Consider the following 19,178-nt stretch of genomic DNA (forward strand, 5'->3'; position numbering starts at 1 on the left):
GACACCTAAGACATCCTATTGCAGTAGAAATGATCATAGTGTTTCAACTTTGTTTATCTTCTCCAGCCCTAGACTATCCCTGTGTTTCAGATGTGAATCCCTGGATATTAAATGTTCATCTGAAATTTGCTGTAGTGATCTCAGTAAACACAATGTTTTAGTGTAGTAAAGTAGTATATCACTACTGCCATGGTTAAGCAAAACAAGTTGTATAAACAGTACTCTCCACCTATACCTTGGGATTTTTTATTTGAAGGATAACTTAATTGTAATTGTAACTATCCTAGTTACCTAGTTGAATCTCCTTGCACTTTCATCTGTTTCACCCTGTGGATGTCTTTTGCCTGGTTACCACAGTTACTCTTAACTGATATAAGCCTACATGAGTCACATGTTTTACCCGCAAGACATTCTTGTATGTGATGAGAAAACATCAGAGAAATAAAAAGTTTGCATCCTGGTACGTGTCTGTTTGAGTGTGGCTGACCACTGTTAAAAAAAAAAAAAAAAAAGGTTAAGATTTGAAAGGCTCTTACCACCCCTTCTCAGGTGAGACTATTTTCCTTTTGATAAACTTCAGAAGGACAAGCCATACATGACTGCAGTGCTCGGGCTTTGTCTGTTGCAGACCAAAACAAAATTGGCCACAAAACCATTAAACTCAGATGCATTCAGCACCTGTCCTCATTCTCTTGATTTTTTGGTTGGAATATTTTCAAGTAGGGGCTGCATCTGTGTCTCTATTTGAAGAAACCCTAAAAATCGAGTTAAATAAGTGGAATCCTTCATTCTCTGTGCTCCACAGCTTTGTAGAAAAGTACGCTGACTTATTGGTGTAAATGAGGATGTCATACAAGGACTCTGACTCCATCCTGGTGTTAATGAATCCGTTCTTTGATCTTTCTAACAGTGCATATGGAGGCTTTATCACCTTGAAAAACGGGAACATCACAGGTGAGCAACGTGTTCAGAACAAGGCTTAAGTGCTCTCATAGTATATATGGCTATACAAACCTCATGTCTAGCCTCATCCACAAATAGGGGAAATGATGAACATGATAAATTAAAGTAATGATTAGGACATATTATTTGCATTTAACCTCATACAGTATGACCCGGTAAATGCTGTTGCAAATGTGATTACGTATGTCTAATTCATTTTTGAGGCAGCTTTGTATTATTTTGTTAGCCCAATATATTACATTTCTACTAAAGTTTGCAAAGCATCATGAATTTTAAATGTTTTTTTTATTTTTTATTTCTTATTTTAATGGATCCTCTTGTAAAAGCCAGATATGATATGATATTTTTAAATGCCAGATGTCTCACTGGAACAAAATTTGCATTTAGGTTGCTAGACAGTCACACAGCCACAACCAGACTGCACAATCATGCCAGCAATGCCGTGTGGAGAAGCTACTGTAATGGCAGCATTATACAACAGAGCATCTCAAACCATCAGGCCATGACAATGAGGCTTGTCCAAAAGTGTCACCTCTGTCTTTGTCTGTCTCAGTCTCTTTCCAACTCTCCATGTTTTCTATTTCTCTCTGTCTCATACACGCATCAACACACACACACACACACACACACACACACACAGAGAAAGACAGAACAGCTTTATTAGCCCTCTATATGCAGCCTGTGCTCAGCCCGAGATTGCAGGACCGACCCCTCGCTGTGAGCTGTACAAGGGAAATGTTTACCCAAACCCCACAGAGCATGCCATTAACCTCTTTCTGGATAGAAGACAAACAAGAATTTCCCTTCATGAGCGCAATAAAGACAGGGACACCTATCCAGGACCATCATGACAATCATCTCATTATGAAGCTGCGGGAGGCAGTAACGAGCCAGGGAGCCCTCTCTCCCAGGGAGTCTTTCGCCGCAGTGTACCGATGTGCCTAATATTCAGTGAAGTCCCTATGATATGCAGTGAAGTGCAAACATCTGATTAACCCAACAGTGAGGAACAATATAAACCCCCAAACTCCATCACCCCTCCTCCTTCTTTTCAACCATTCTCTATCCATACTTTCTTCTTCTCTTACTTCCTGTCTCTTATTCTCCTATCGCCTTCTGTCTTTCCCTCCCTGGAGATTTAGATTTAGATATCCTGAGGCTCTGATTAAAGCCCCAACCTGGGAGGGTGTCTTGGTAGGTGGTGAAAGGAAAAGGGGTGGTGGGTATGCAGTGAGGTGCATGGGCACTGGAGGAGCTTCTCCTTCTAAGGGACCCGCAGGCATAATTCAATCACACCTTGATAATTCCCTGATGTGAAAGTCAATCCCCCTCACACACATCAAGTACAGATAGACACCACAAGCTCACACTCATCCCAGATTGAGGGTCTCCTCCTGGGTGGGCTTAAGAGTCCACTATGGGGTACCTTTTACCTGTGTCATTTGAAGAGGCCATTATTTTAATTGAAAAAGTTACCTGACCGCCAAAGGCAAATGATAGAAGAAGGGGAGGAGGGGTATAGGGAAAAGGATTAAAACAAAAACACCAGATGGTGATATACATGGTAAAAATGATTGTTTATACTTACTGTTTGATTATATGTGATAATGAGAGTGGGATTCCTCAAGGCAATTAGTGTCTGCGGCAGCCATATTGTGAGAGGACAGGGGAAGGACGGCACAGGCTGTTATGAAGGAGCGCTTATCAAATATCTCCGCCGGGGTGATTAGTGTAATAAGACACTGCAAGGTGAGATAGGCCACTCACACTCTTTTAGTATGTCTCCGTGTGTGCGTGTAGGTGAGTGAGTGAGAAAGTACGTGTGTGTGAGACCAAGCAAGAAAAAGAGACTGAGAGGGAGAAAGTAGGAGTAGTAGGAGACTCTTTCCATCTGTTTCCATGTCTGCATGTCTTAATGTGTGAGTTAATGTATGTCGTGTCCCCATGTGCCTCCGTTTGGTGTGTGTGTATGAATGTGATATAATCCCTATGTTAATGTAGGTTCCCATGCCAGACTGGCTGCCCCAGGGGCTTTAGCCTATGACAGAGGGCAGATCGGGGGCACTTACCCCTGGCAGAGTCTTCTGTTCATGGAGGGCGCTCTGGGCCTTCAGTGCTGACTCTCTGGCACAGTATGTTAGAAAGGCACATCCTAAAGTATCACGGAGAAAGGAGAAAGATAGGATTATTCAACCATAAACAGCTTCGCAACTACAGTACATACCACTATTAATAATTTAAAGGAGAACAAGAAATACAGTGACATTAGATTTATGGTCATGTTTAGAGGGAAAGTGCATTTAATGTATGTTGTACTTTTTAGGGTTCTTAAATGTCTTACAGACTTTATAATAAACTACAAACATAAACTACCTCAAGAATAAAGTAATGGTAATGTCTTCATGATGATCTAGGGATTTCGGAATTTAGTATCCATTAATTAAAATGTCTAAAATATAAAAAGTTGTTAAAAAAAAAGATGAACTTTGCTTTCAGCATCATCTTAATATTAACCCATGTAGCTCTTGATTTTTATTCGATAATTTTACTATGAAAGATGCGTTCTAAACAAACCATGTGATGCCAGTCTAACACCTCTCCTCCGATATTTGTCAGGAGATTAAGCATTCCTTACGTCGACTTCCGAAACCTACATTGTAACCCTCCAAATAGACCCAGAGATTTGTGATTTCACTGAAGTAATTCTAATCTACGCATGGCCATAATATAAGACTTACTGGAGTTTTACAAGCTATTGCCAAAAACATGTATTATATTAAAATGGAATTCATACCCTCCGCTGACAATTGGAATGTGTCTCTCTGAAGTTAATAGCTCCATACCCCCAGAGAAAATAACATGCTGGTTGAGAAATAAGATTAAAATTTTACACCTTTTTTTTTTCTTTTTCTAAATATGACAACCCGTTCGGATTAGATTTACTGAACTCATGTATATCTCCACTGTTTATCAGAATAAACTGTTTACCACACAGTTTATATTTTTGTTGTTGGTGTTATCTAATTCTGTCTTTTCTTCCATTCAGTTTGATATAGTAAACTAGACAAAGCTAAATAAAACAACAACATATACAGCATACAAGTGCACAAATGGGTGTGTTCCTGTGGTAAAGTTTGATAGAGGGATGATGGAAAATGCTTAGTCACCCCGGGTGATTTTTCTTTTTTTCTTTTTTTCTTTTTTTTAAATTCTTTTTCATTTTTTTTTTTTTTTTTTTTTGGTATGTTAGTTTCAGTTAATAAAAATCTGCATACTGCTTTCTGATGAATGATCACTTTCACAATTATTGAACCAGGCACAGGGGGGGAAAAGTCAAACAGTTTGCAGATTTCTTTAGCAGCTGAGTAATTAAAAACCTCTCAAACTGTACCCTCACACATCTCTGGAGACTATCCCTAAAGTCGGAAAATTCAGGAAAACAGAATGAATAAGCATCAATAAATAAGGCCCTAACAAATATGTGACAGCTTTCATTAAAGGGTGAGTGGTTGCTCCGTTATGTGCTTGGCAGAGCTGACAGTGGGTGACCCCGTTCAGAAGAGGTTTTGCACTGTGCAGCATAATTTCCCATTACTACATGTCACACCTGCTGCCAAGGATTCCCATGGGAGAGGAGAGAGAGAAATGCACACACACACGTATAGGAGATGATACCCAGCATGCAGCACATAGCACCCATCAACCCCCGAAACTGAGCAACACACTCTGGCGCCCAGCCAAAAGAGCTCCCTCTCACGACAACCTTCACCCACCTCCACAACTAGGCAGTTATTCAAGAGGAAAAATCACCTGAACGACACTGATGAAACAGCATGCTACACAGCAAAGCAGAAAAGTTTGGGAGCCTGGGGAAATTCTCTTCATCCATTGTGACATTACAAAACTGTGGGACATGAGCCAAGACCTCCCAAGGGCCATGTCCTATAGCAAAGGCTTATGGGAGTAGTAGTCTGTTCTTGACACTCACCTTTTTCTGGTATTTCCCTAATTTGCAGATGTTTAGACAATATCCTGCAATTTTTCATCATTTAAAAAGTCCATACCACAATACAGTGTATACACAGCAGTGATGGCAGGTTTTTGTTTACCATAAAAGTTTGATTATTGTCCCTGCTGGGATGTAGCCTTTAATGAAACATAAACTGTAAAAAGGAGAAAGAAAACAACAACTTCATACTTCGTTTTTTATAGTTTGTTTCAAGGAAAATATCTTCTGATACTATCAGTTCAAATGTCTTTTTAAACTCTTTGTGCAGTGTAGCCTTTCATATTAAGACCATTTGCATGGCAGCAACAGCTTCCTCACAGCCGTAGGATTTTGGCGGGACTTTAGGAAAGCTTCATTTCTAACAGTCTTGGCTCAGGGGACAAGTTAAGCCCAAAGGAGTTAGTGATTGAGAAAGCCAGTTGTGGAACAGATGAGCATTCAGCTTGGAGGAGAGGCACGATACCATTAGAGAGAAGGTAACAGGGATGTACCAGCTGGTAGCGAGTTAGGACTGTCATCTTAAAATTTTAAATTGACTAATTGGCATGGGATTACATTCATAGTTAATGACACCACACAAAAAATGTTACTTGTCACTGTGATGAATACCATGACTTGTGAAACTGATGCAAGATTTAAGTCTCTACGAGTTGATTTTCCTAGTTATTAAAAGAACTGTCTGCCTCAAAGATAGTAAAGACACATCAACAGTAACATAAGGTATGTTATTTTAGCTCAAACATGCAAAAACTCAAATTGCTTTTCTAGTACTGATACTTCAGATGTAATAAATTTCAGCAAATAACTTAGATGACATTTAAACTTTGTGTGATTAAAAGTTTGAATTGCTGTATTTTCTAAAAGCTGAAGGAAATAAGATGCATGCATTAAATAGCAAGAACAGGGAAACAGGAACATGGACAAGGCTCTGAAATTAAGGGTAAACTTAGGTGGTAGTTCAGCAAAAGGACTGGTGGCTTCCTGTGATGAGGAGGTTAAGTGGGGTGAAAATAATACTTTGGTAATCACAGACAATTTACTACACTATAATTTCAGTGAGGAGCAAAAGTTCAACAAATTATATTTAAGGCAAATGAAAAAGTAAACCCTGCAAACCAGTTCAAAGAGAAAGCAGGAAATGTGTCTTTGCATTTGCAAGACATGTTTTGGGTAATTACTTAAAGAACTTTTCCCCCTGTAACGCCTCTTCTGACAATTTGTTTTAAAATGGAAATTAGTATGTGCTCACAATTGCATGCATCCAGGCATTAAGAGTAAATTGTGCTTTTTTAAGGCATCAGGTACCTGTAATTGAAATAACTCCAGAACAAATTTGTATAAAATTTCAATTCATTAGCAGTGAATTCATGAATCATGAGCAATTTGCTCTCCTTCAGTCTCCTCACACAATGTCTGATCCAAGAATGTTCATTAAACTGAGAAAAGAATGCAAATTAATTTCCAAAAATGATCGAGGCGCAGAAATTATGTAAAACAACTGGATGCTGCAGAATGTGACAGCCTGACCCTCTCATGGGTACTGAGACAAATACGATGTGAGAATTCATCCACTGCTTCATGTTTCTCTGTTAACCGCACTATTACCTGCAGAGCAGCTTTCCATCTTTTAGTCTTTCCATCTTTCTACATTCAGAGCTGCCTGTTCAGAGCACTTACTGTATCTGTCTGGCTCATACATAAGTCCCCTTCTAATAATCGACGACGTCATCTGTAGACTTACGCTAAACTTCAGTCACTGTCCAACACTTCCTCTACAACACTCATACTGTAGATAAAACCCAGTACAAACATGGATCTTTAAGTTGCCATTTCAAAAAAAGTAGATAAAAATTTTATTTCCTTGGAAACCATAAAAATGTGTATGTATTGAAAATGCACTTTCAAGGATTTGTTGTTACATTCTATCGGTCATTTGCAATTATTGCAATCATATATAAGTGATCTAATATGGTTTAGTTTTGACATTTCAATGGCTAAGAGGGTTTTTTATGTCAATTTGGCAGGCTATTTATAGCCAATTACACTGCATGGACCTACCAAGGAGAACAGAATGGATGAGGATATTTAACAACTCTTTGTATCTCTTCCTCCTGGCTGTGTGGTGCAGCTCAGAGTCCCTCCTCTCAGCATCATAGACGGATTGATAGATAACGCTACTCAAGCAAAAGATTTGCCCCCCACTAATATTCAGCATGTCTGAACAATGCATGCGTTCTGGCACTGACACTAAGTATTATGATAATGTAGTGCTCAGCAAAATGATGGATATTAAACAGCACAACCTGGCTGCACCACACACTGATGAGCGCCATGTCCGCCAATCGTGTCAAGTCATCCCACTCACTGTATAAGGCTCCCCAACGACACACAAACTATCAAGTCAACATTAAAGGCAACAGTGTATGGTATGGTTGCAGTGCAAGGCTGAACATCACTGAATCTCGCCCCTCTGGTAAAACTGCTGAATCCTAAAAAAATGTACCTGTCCAGTGATGCCAAAAATAATTTATCTAGTGGGACGTAAAACACATCAACAAGAAAACTACAATGAAATAATGAGAGCCAGGAGATGGAAGGTCAAGTTACCAACAAAAATGAGGTCTTGTCGGCTGTCAGTGAAATTAAAGAAGGTAATAGCCATAAGGTAAATAGCCAAAGAAAGTATTTCAGGTGCAGAGGACAAAATGAATCATCTTGAAACTCATGCAAAATCACTGGAGTCATATGGATGAACTGCAGTGCCGGAATCATATAGAAATAACTTAAGACTGATTGGCCTCTCTGAGACATAAGAGGGTCAGGACATATGATTCTTCCTGAAAAGTTGACTTCCCAAAGTTTTAAGTATGGATATGCATCTCTCCCCACTGATAATTGAGAGAGCACACCGGATCTCTGACTCCAGGAGAGGTTTGAATTCAGCTACACCGAGAACTTTAATTATGTGGTTTTTGGATTGTAGACAAAGGGATCGAATCCTGAGGGTTGCTAAGGCCAATGGAAAGGTGATATATAAAGACAAAATCATCCGCTTCTTTCGGAATCAGTCTGTTGAGACCCACAAGAAGCAACGACTGTACAATGAAATGCGCCAGGTGCTGCATAATAAAGGCATCATTAAACACAGGATCCTGTTCCCTGCTCGTCTGCTGGTTACACATGGAGACCAATCATGCACCTTTAATAATCCTGCTGAAGTGAAAAGCTTCATGGAAAATCTGAACTAATAACTTTCTGCCTGGATGAACTCTGTTTGAAAGGCCGATGATTTTTTTTTTTTTTTTTTTTTTTCATTTTCTTTGGTATTTTCCTTTTTTCCAGCAGGATGGATCATACCTACGGCTGCAAAACTTCAACGCATTCTCATTCCCAGCTTATAAAACACAGCAGCTTTGTCACCGGCCCTACACTTCAAACTACAATGTTCTAGGTACCCCCTAGCATCAGTTTTGCATATGCAAGGATGTTAAATAGATATCAATGGTGTAGTCTTCCAGTCAAAAGACAAAGCCGGGACTGATAGTCTAATGTGCATGGGGATGACACTGCATCTAGCCTTGGCCTATTCATTTGAGCAACAATGGAATATAATAAATTAAATAATATAAAAATAGGGTTTGTCTTAGGCCTGGGCTACAGTGAGGCAAAATTACAGCAGATAATAGGCTTATAGGCTATTATTTCTCTGTCTCTAATCGCAGAGATGGGAGAGGTGATGCATGCTGGGTAATGTTTTTTCGGAGGCTGGCTGACGTTGATAAATATGTAAAATGTGCTATGATCATGTTTGATTAATCAACTAACCACTTGTAACTTTGGATAACTTAATTCAACTCTGGTGTAAATGGAAGATCTGAAAATGAAAGTCTGCTTTTGTGGAAATGTGCGGTCACAGCAGGGGTTTCTCGTACTCACTGTCAATTACATTTGGCCAATCAAGCTTTTCTAACTGCAAGACAAAAAATATTCTTTCAAATAAGACAACCAAACCAGCTCCAGATGAATTCAGTGGCCATTGATATGTACATGCAGACCTTATGTTTTCTGTAAATAAAGTGTTTTATTCTAAATCAGTAGTGCTTTGAATGTGTTGTCATTGTATGAGAAAAACCATTCTCTTCCCAGGTTATCAAATCATATTTTTTACATTCTTCAGCGTGGTGCCGTCGAATACTGTGTTACGGTTTTCTTTTAATGATGTCCTCAACATTTCTTAACACAAAAATGCAAAAATGTGCTTGATTACTCAGAAGTCTGATATCCAGTTAATGCTATGGCCATCCGTTTTTGTACATTAACCCATGATCCCCAGCCACTGTTGCTGGCAAGATGAAGACAGTCCACTTTGTTACCTGTTACAAAAGTGTTATTACTATGTTTACTATTGACTCTTTATTATTGAATTGATTCCAAACTGATTAAGATTTTATTGGGTCTCCTCCCTTAACACACAACAGATACAGTATAGTGGCGTTTGGATTTGTGATTGTGGCCAACTGGCGGCTTTTTGAAATGGAATGAAGCCCACCAACAGACAACAGATCAGTAGTGAAACACGCCAAGTCCACCCACAACACAATGCTCTTCTCTAACCCTAACCTGCATTTGCACTAATTTGCATCAAATCTTGTACCATGACCATGTAAAAGGGATGAAGCTGGGCTTATCAAACTGGAGTTTACATCTCACTTTCATTTAATCTCTGGACTTGTCACTTTCATACATTTCATCAAACTGGATTTGGATAATTGAATTATTTATGTGCATGTCACCTTTAATTATTGCTCTTGTCATACACTTTATTTAATTTCAAGTTGTGTATCCCATTTCAAAGCTATAACTGTTCCATTCTGTAAATAGATTTAAAAATTCAAAATTTTAAAAATATTACTTTTCTTATTTTATCATTATTATTATTATTATTATTATTATTATTATTATTATTGGAGGAAGCGCCAAGACACCATATGCTTGCATTGGCTAATAAAACAGATTCTGTTACTGATTGAGCAAGCAATGTCACTCTGACATAAAATCCTAAAACCACGAATCATAAAAATACAAGAAGTATCCAGGATTGTGCAGTAACCTATGCATTCTGTCAGAAGCCTTCTGGATATGTTTGTATTCCTCTGCATCTTTGCAGCCTGGTTTATTCCCTTTATGATAATTTAATCATAATGACTTATGATCTAGTACTGATATTTTCATTTTTGATATTCATATTTTTCTTGACATTTGGCTATGGTATAGGTAAACCAGGATAATAAAGTTCATAATGATTAATACTAAAAGCAAAGTTCATTCACAAATCATTCATTCATACTGCCTGCTTTTGTTTATTTGCACACACGTATCGGTTACACAAAGAGACAAATGACAAATAAATATGATCATGGACCTTCATGTTGAAGATGTATATATTATATTGCTGATGGAACAAGATGTAAATGTACATTTATATCTTCATTGCACATATTGTGCACCAGGTGTTTATTAAACTGTGGCCCCACAACTGAAGGTCATCAGCTAATAAAGTGATGGCAGCCAGTTAAGTTGTTAATTTGTTGTTTATAGCCTGTGTGCTCTGTGAGCGTCACTTGAGTGAGAGGGTCAAAGGGGCTTCCAAGAATGCAGCAACCTTACATAACCAGAAAAGGTTTGGTTAATGTGTGCATATTGCATACTAAACATTATTATTATTATTATTTCCATGTGAAATCAACTGATATACAATAATTTAATAAGGATTTTGCCAAAGTCACAATTTGAGAAGAAATGTCTTTGTTCAGCAATAACAACAAATTTCTTAAAATGAGGCTCTTGAACATATTGTAAAACAAAACATAAAAATTTGATTTCATAATAGGACAACCATTAAATTAACACACTTCTAAGGAAATTAACTAAAATCAAACAGATCATGTACAGATTAAAACAGTTACAAGTAAAAATTGCATTCCTATATGAGTCAAGAGGGGTCATTATGCTTATTCATAACTGTATTCTGTTTCAGATCCAGAATGTAATCAAAGACCCAGGAGATATATTTTTGGATATCAAACTGAATGTGGTCCAAATAATGATGATCCTGGATTCTATACAATGTATTCCTTACAGTTTCCAGTCTGTCTGGACAGAATATTATTGTAGGAGACTTCCATTGTAGTTTAGACTCAACTAAAGATCGTTCAACACAAATTTATGATTCCCATATTAACACAAGAAACACAATTATTCAGTTTATGGAAGAACTCCATGTAATAGATGTATTGAGGGTCTTAAAACCTTCTTCATTAGCATATTTCTGTTATTTATGTAGATATTATACATACCCACATACTGACTATTTCTTAATCTCTTACCAGCAAATGTCTAAAGTAAAAAAAGTCAATATAATAGTTTTATCATATCAGATCATATCTAATTCTGTGACTTGCATAGAGTCTAAATTAATTTGTGACCCTCCAAGTTATAGACTCCTGGAATTTCTAAGGAAAAAATAGACTTCTTTTTTGTAACCTCAGCAACCATTTGATGAAAAGCTTTTAAAGCATTTGTTAGAGGGCAGATCATAAGCTGATTTAGTGCAAAGTTCAAGGAAAATCAATAGAAATATGGCAACCTCAGACTCTAAAGTAAAATTCCTTGAACAAAAATGATATCAAAACTTAGGAGACAATCCAGAGATACAACAGTAATTTGAGTAACAGAAAGAGTAACAAAGAAATGTCAGCAAATCATATAGTAAAAGAATATAGAGATAAATAATACATTTTAAATGTTTAATGAAAAACTATACCAGAATGAACACTCACTGAATTTAGATCAAATATTTTTTCATATCAGTTTGATATGAATCCAAAATTAACCTAAAATCAAATCTAACTTTAAAGGTCAAATATGCCATAGATGATATAAAGACAAGAAAGTCAGCTGGACTAGATGGCTTACCTATGGACTTTTTTTTTTTTTTAAATTGAAGATAAATTATTGAGAATGCTTCTTGAAACATTCCTTGAAGCTTTTCAGGAAGGATCATTAAGATGGGCTTCAATAATTCTACTTCCAAAACCTGGAAAATCAAATAACAAGTGTGAAAAAATCTTTGTCGAATTACTCTTCTTAACTCAGATGGGAAAATTCTTAGTAAATTACTAGCTAGGCGATTAGAGAGGGTACTCCCTCAACTGATCCATTGGGATCAGAATGGTTTCATAAAAAGCAGACCGGGCACCCATAATGTCAGGAGAGTGTTGAATATTTTATACGGTTAAAAGGAGGCACTAGATACAGTACTGCTTTCTGTAGATGCAGAGCTTTTGATAGTGTGGAATGATTCTATCTTTTCATATTCTTGCTAAATTTGGCTTGGGGAAATATTCTGCAATCGGGTTAAATTACTGAATAAAAACTCAACAGCCAGTATCCAAACCATTCTCTATATAGAGGATGCCAGCAAGGATGCCCCCTCTTCCGTCCTCTTTTCATTTCAGCTATCAAACCACTTGCCATACCAATCCCATTATATCCAACAAGGATTTATCTTGTATTCAAAAAGGCCAAACTCAACATAGACCAGCATTATTTGTCGATGATGTCATTTTCTTTAAGAGAAATGTTGATAAATCAATTCCAACATTACCAAATATTGTGTCTATCTTAAGGAAAACATCAGGATATAAGGTCAATAATAAGAAATCGTCCATCATGCAATTACATGAAAGGTGGAAAATCCTATGTAGCACAATTTAAACTATTTGGGAATTAAGATTGTTCCTTCTATAGATATTATATCATAAACTCATTATGACCCAATGTTAAGGCAGACTACCAAAGTCCTGGCATGAAGGATGGTATTAGAAAGACTGAATATTTATATAGGGTAGGGAATCATATGTCTTTTCAAGAACTTATACCTAAAGTTGATTTACAAAGCAAATACTTTCTTAAATTCCTTCAAATACAAAATTATATATATGTGCCTCAAAAACAGAAATATGTCCTGTCTCTGTCTCCTTGGAAGAAATTGCTACTACAAAAGACTGATGCCCTCCCTTTATGATTTTCTAGTCAAAAGATCTCAAGTGTCCTCAGGGATGGAGAAAAGATCTTAATGAGGATTTAACTTTAAACAACTGGAAGAAAATATGTGAGGAAACACAGACATGTTCACTAAGTACCTGCCTTAAGTTAATTGAGTATAAATGGCTGATGTGTAATATCCCAGATACTTGTATCAAATATAATGAGGTCAAAGAAACACTTCATCATTGCTTTTGGGAATGTAGGTTGATAAGGAGTTCCTGGAAAAATTACATTGTATGATTGCAGTTGGTTTCAGTACACCTATATAGAGTATTTATTATGAATGTATACCCTATGGACCTAAATGTAAAAAGGGCCAATATGTGCTTATATCAACATGTGTATTTGGCAAGCAAAGAGGCTGATAGCCTTTAACTGGAAAAGTAGAAATAAACTATCTATGACGTCTTCTATCAGAAAAGAAATACATACTGAAAAATAAACAGCAGGCATTTATGCAGTGTGGAATCCCTAACCCTAACCCTAACCTGAGTTAAGTTTCTTAAAAGGGTAGAAACAGGGGTTATGTTGGCAGAAATTGAGTTTTATTTATTTTCTTTTTTCTATTTGTCTTCAGTAGTTTATATTGTTTTACCCGGAGGTTAGTGTGGGTGGGGTTAAGGGAAAATAAGTTGTGTATTGGGCTGTATTGTATTTTTTTGAATTTTTTTTCTTTGTTACATGTCTATTAATGTTTTAAAAATAATAATTTAAAATTATTTTTTTAAAGACAACAGTGTCTTACAACTACGAGGATGGATATAATCATCCATTAAAAGAAACAGTAAAAAACAACAACATACAACTACACTCACACACTGAAATCCCTGGAGATACCATAAATGCCCAAAGTAAGAATTCACAAAGCACAAAACATCTGTTCAAATTGATGCAGTACAATCCACATGAATTAGTCATGAGCGAACATGACATATTTTGATCTGCCCTTAAATCCATAATTATGGTGCAATTCTGTGTCAGAGGACTCGGGCTGTGAAAAAGGTAGAGGTACAAATCATCCATTAGGTACGGTTTACCAACTGATGCCAACAGCCATATACATCATCTATCTGAAACACATCAAATTTTTCTCAACCACAAACTCAGCTCAAAGAAGCAGTCAAACTAAATTCATGGTACTGCACTAAATCTTTATGAACTTTATGGTTTGGGGATCATGGAGCCAAGCTGATTATATCCTCCCCCACCCCTCTCCTGTGAAAAATGTTTGTGTGACTGTTTATAAAAATGTGGATTGAATTTGTGGTAATATTACAACATTGGGTGCCTCCCGGGCTTTTGACATAATAGCTTGCCACTATCCATTGGAACATTATGCATTTTTGTGCACAAAATAGAGCGCAAATGACTTTTTAAAGCACTATGCAACACATACAACGTGGACTGAAAATTATTGCAAACCTTAGATTATATAGAGGTGAAGAAAATGACTAAAAAAGCTATGCTATTACATTGTTTATAGTAGTTACACAGCTAACACTTGTCTCTGTAAATTAATCCCATTCATCCAGAAAGGACAACATCTGGTTGAAATGAAACTATTTACTGCCCTGTTGTTGTAGAGATGAAGATATTTTTAAGTAAGGAGTGGTGAGGCTGAAACTGTCATTTGACCTTAACATCTCTCAACTACCCCTGTGATGATGTGAAAAACCCACAGAGGTTTAAGTATTCAGACCCCCCCACACACACACACACCCACACACACACACACACACACCAGCAGACCTGATGAAGTCCCTTGAATGAGTAGCATATCATCTTCAGCTACCCAACTACAGCCCAGTGGATGATTTCATTTCAACACTTACTCATATGTCTTATGACAAATATGATGTATTATTGTATCAATGAGAACCATTTCACTGTTGAGAAATCCTCCTTTAACTTTGTATGTGTCCCACACACACACAAAAACACAGAGAGAGAGAGAGAGAGAGAGAGAGATAGAGAGAGAGAGAGAGAGAGAGCATATCTAGAAAAATAAAATTGTATACCAGTATAAACTTTACTGTAGAGCTTAGGTTTACATCATGAGTAACATTTGCAGAACAGAATATTAAACAGTATGATACTACTCAAAGCAATTACTGGTGCTTTACAGTTTTCTTTTATTATTATTAATATTTTCTTTTTAGTTTGTTTGCTTTTGACGTGGGCATGACTTGGTATTTTGACAGGCTTCATTATAATTTAATTCAAAAGTTAGAAACAACACTAACCTTTGTGTTTGTTTACAACAGAATTAAGATTTCACGAACTTTTTTAAATAATTTATACAAGTAACTAAGTTTGTAATGTTACCTTCAATTCCCCTACAAAAGCTTTTCTCTGTTTCAAAATAGGCATTCAGTCAGTGTTTTAAACTGCTCTCCTTGAGTGACACAACTGATGATACACCTACTTTGGCTTTGTTAACGACACTAATCCCATTTTCTTACTCTTGTTCTTTCTTGCTTCAGTCTACAGGTATCATGCATAGACTTAGCAGGAGTCATGAACATTCTTTGGGTGAGTGGCCAATAAGAAAAATTCATTCATATAATGCATTGGTGAAATCTTATTAAAAGTGCACGCCTGTGCTCCCAAAGTGACTTTGAATGTCATGCGGGATGAAGTGGGCATAATGCATACATCACAGTGGCCTTGGTGGAGGATGATTTGAATGGGCATACAGTCTGGCTTTGGAACAGGATTATCCTTCCCGAGGCAACCATCCTCCAGAGTGTTGACATTCAGGGATGGTCGAGGACAGGCGTAAACAACACGAACATCAGAAATATTGTTTTAATCGATCATACGGCTCCAAAGTGAAACACTGGAAAAAGGAGCAGGTTGAACACCAGCGACTGATGGCTGGAGGAACAGGTGGTGCATGGAGACCTTCAGGGCTGCACACACAAGAAAGCATTGCTGAGCCCACACTCATTTCTCCCACAAGAGCGCTTTACTATGTGCTGATCAATAAGATCATGAACTGTAGCCACTGACTTACATATCATACATAATTTGCCTGCCTTGTGAATAGATTATTTATACTGGGAGTGAACTGATTGTCAATTCAGTGCGACTGATACCTGTGTGTGTGTGTGTGTGTGTGTGGGCCGTGGGGCATGTGTGATTTGAAAATAAATAAAAAAGATTACAACACAATTAAAAACCCATCAAAAAATAGTGTCAATCACAATCAGCATTATCACTGTCATATTGTTATTATATCAGCACTGCCTTTTTACTGATAATAAAATAAGAAACCAGTTTATCATAACACTTATAGTGCTGGCATGTGACCTGAATACAAGTCCCATTGAAATTCAAATAAGACTATCAAAAAAGATTGAAAATCAGTAAAAAAATATTTTTATAACTTGTTATTGTATTTCAATAATTATATTTCACTTAACCACAATATAGTGAAAAAAACAGAACTAACAGAAACAATAGTAAAATTCAAGGCTTGTAATAAATACCAAATGCAATAAAGATCCCAACAAATAGGAATAAAGAATAATGTGTCGATAACATTTAAATAATTGCTATTCTAGTTGTCTGTACATTCAACTAAAATATAATAGTAAAAGTGAGTTACATCGTGTCTAATTGAGGCTTGGACTTTTTTTGTAACTAAAATAGTCTACCTTCCAACCCACACTATAATGGCCTCTGGCATTCATTATTATAACTATCATTAGAATTGATTGATCCCTGATAATCCATGGGCCAGTCTGACTAATTACTAAGTAGATACTGATCCCGGTCGTTTTGGACAATGGGGGGGACAGGAGTGAGTACAGAACAAACCAGAAGACGATGCATGCTGGATCTCAGCCTCTACTATTATCCTGCTTTGTACTTCCTGACTGCAACCCGCCCACGGAGCAGCATTACAGTACAGCTGCCATGTAAATAGTATTTTCCACCTCTTGTGACGTCCGAAAAGTGGTCTACATATGAGCCCGCTGAAAGGTCAACGCAGCATGCCAGCACCACCTTAATCACAGACGCTGATTGCCTGATAATGGTTTGCATTTTCCGCTCCCCCAAAAGCATTTATTTCTCTCTGACAATATGCTGCAAATGGACTCTGTGATGGAAGACAGTGCCCCACTACCCCCCCTTTTCTTTTTCTTTTTCTTTTTTTTTTTGGTAGTTGTGAAGAAATTTTCTGCAGCTGCTGAAATAACACAGCACAGGGCGCTTGCCTGTCCCGCCCCCTTGACTGGGATGCTCAGCACATGATAGTCAATGTAAACACACAAAGGCTTTTTCAGCTGTAGTATTCACGTGGATTGGCTGGACGCGGTAACAATTAACCCTGCACTTGCGAGCCATTCACTTCCACGTGTTCTCCCTCTCACGTCTCGTGTGTCTGTGTGTCTATGCTTGTCTATGCGTGCGTGTGTGTGTTTGTGTGTGTGTGTGTGTGTGTGTGTGTGTAAAGGCGCTACAGGGATCCCACTCTGTCCCAAGCATCTGCTAATTAACACACTTTTCATGCTGTCTGCCCCAAAACTGAATTGGGACATTCTTTGATTCCTTCATGCCTCTCTTCTTTTTATTATAAAGGAGCGCAAAAGTAAAGATGCCAAAAAAACCAACCTTTATGCATTCCCGTAAACCTGTCTTTCAGTACAGTGAGTTCGTATATCTTTCCGAATTCCTCAAACAGGGGTTTCAGGTCTTTTTCCTCCAGGTTTCTGGGAATCTGCCCGATGAAAAGCTTGATGGCGTCGTGGTCCTTCATTGGAATGGTGTTCTGGCCGATGGTAAGCCCGTTCATCCTGCCGGCGCTGTTCGTGGTGCTGAATCCATTCTCTTGCTGCACTCCGTTTGCAGTGACTGTAGCCATCTTTCCTCAATGGGCCGGCGGGCTGCTCCCTCTCTCTCTCTCTCTCTCTCACTCTCTCTCTCTCCTTCTCCCTCTCTCTCTCAGTAGTCAACTGCACAGTGCACACTCCCCCCCTCTGTTATATCTTCCTCTCTCCCCACTCCTCCTCCGGTTTTTCCCTCCCTACTCTCTCCTTTCTGCTCTTCCTCCACAGCCTGAGCCCCCTTGTTTGGAATCAGCCTTATTCATTTTTTCATATGCTTTATGTTTTCATTTTTAAAGCACCCCCTGCACACACACACCACCACCTCCACTCCCCCCACCATCCCATCAGCTGCCACTCTGCCCGTGACGTCAAATCGCACTCTTAAGAACAGACCCCGCCCATCATCTAATTTGCATAATGAGCGCGGGACAGGCCAATGAGAGAGCGGGAGGCTGACGGCCCCACAGGGCAGAGTAAGAATGCAAACATTTGTGTAGAGTGGAAAGCCTGGGACATTAAATGGTGCAAAGGCAGCATTTGTGCTACTACTCGTGCCTATGTCAGGCCATTTAGTTTTGTTTTGGCAAGGGAAGCTTTGTAAAGGCCACTTGTGCAATTGCACCTTTGTTTTAAATATTTATTCAAGAACTGGCAAATCAGAATTTAAAACTGTGTCTCTAAAGAAATAATGTTGTATTTCTGTTTATTTATAATTTTTCACGAATCTCATATTGCTCTCCATTCAATGCGAGGGATAGATTTTGAGTGTATAGAATATGTTACCAAGGAGCCCTGTCCTCATAACATTTCTTCTGGTCTGCTCAACCCAGGTGTGCTGCTGTTTTTTACCCTCTTGGGTAAATAATTGCATTCATCTAGCATACTGGGAAGAAAAAAAAAGAAGAACAAAATCCATGTTTAGAAAGAAAACCAGCAGGGCTGTAAGTCCCGGAAACCAGTCGTGAAAGACACTGCTGTGAAGCCTTGTAGAAATGTTCTCTACAGCAGCGGTTCTCAATCCTGGTCCTCAGGAGCCAGGGCCCTGCTGATTTTCATTCTAACCATCTAACGGGGACTATTTTACACCTGGGACGCCAGATGAATGCTATTAACTACCTGGGAGAGTAGAAAACCAACAGTGCTCTGATTCCTGAGGACTGTCGTCCTGTGCGCTACTGATATAATGTACTGCACAGTATATTCTTCATATTATATGTTAAAGCTCTTTAAGATTACGAAATAAAATCCAGCCTATATTTTTC

General features: G+C 38.0%; 1 protein-coding gene across 15 annotated transcripts in view; it reads right to left on the reverse strand.

The window, feature by feature from the left end:
• The window catches only part of celf6 (CUGBP Elav-like family member 6), a 131,455-nt gene extending 113,549 nt beyond the window's left edge, over positions 1-17,906 (reverse strand). For 8 of the 15 annotated variants that reach the window (XM_053324091.1, XM_053324059.1, XM_053324106.1 and 5 more), the window contains exons 1-2: positions 17,702-17,852; positions 3,033-3,115 (exon numbers count right to left, since the gene is read on the reverse strand). In XM_053324091.1, the coding sequence (XP_053180066.1) occupies positions 3,033-3,115; positions 17,702-17,846 (228 nt within the window). In that variant the 5' untranslated portion in view covers positions 17,847-17,852. Of the gene's footprint in view, positions 1-3,032; positions 3,116-17,701 lie in introns of all 15 variants that reach the window. The other 7 variants (XM_053324003.1, XM_053324026.1, XM_053324011.1 and 4 more) reach the window with 2 other exon arrangements.
• Positions 17,907-19,178: the final 1,272 nt, after the last annotated feature.

Source organism: Scomber japonicus, chromosome 1, assembly GCF_027409825.1.
Source record: "Scomber japonicus isolate fScoJap1 chromosome 1, fScoJap1.pri, whole genome shotgun sequence".
Taxonomy (NCBI): Eukaryota; Metazoa; Chordata; class Actinopteri; order Scombriformes; family Scombridae; genus Scomber; species Scomber japonicus.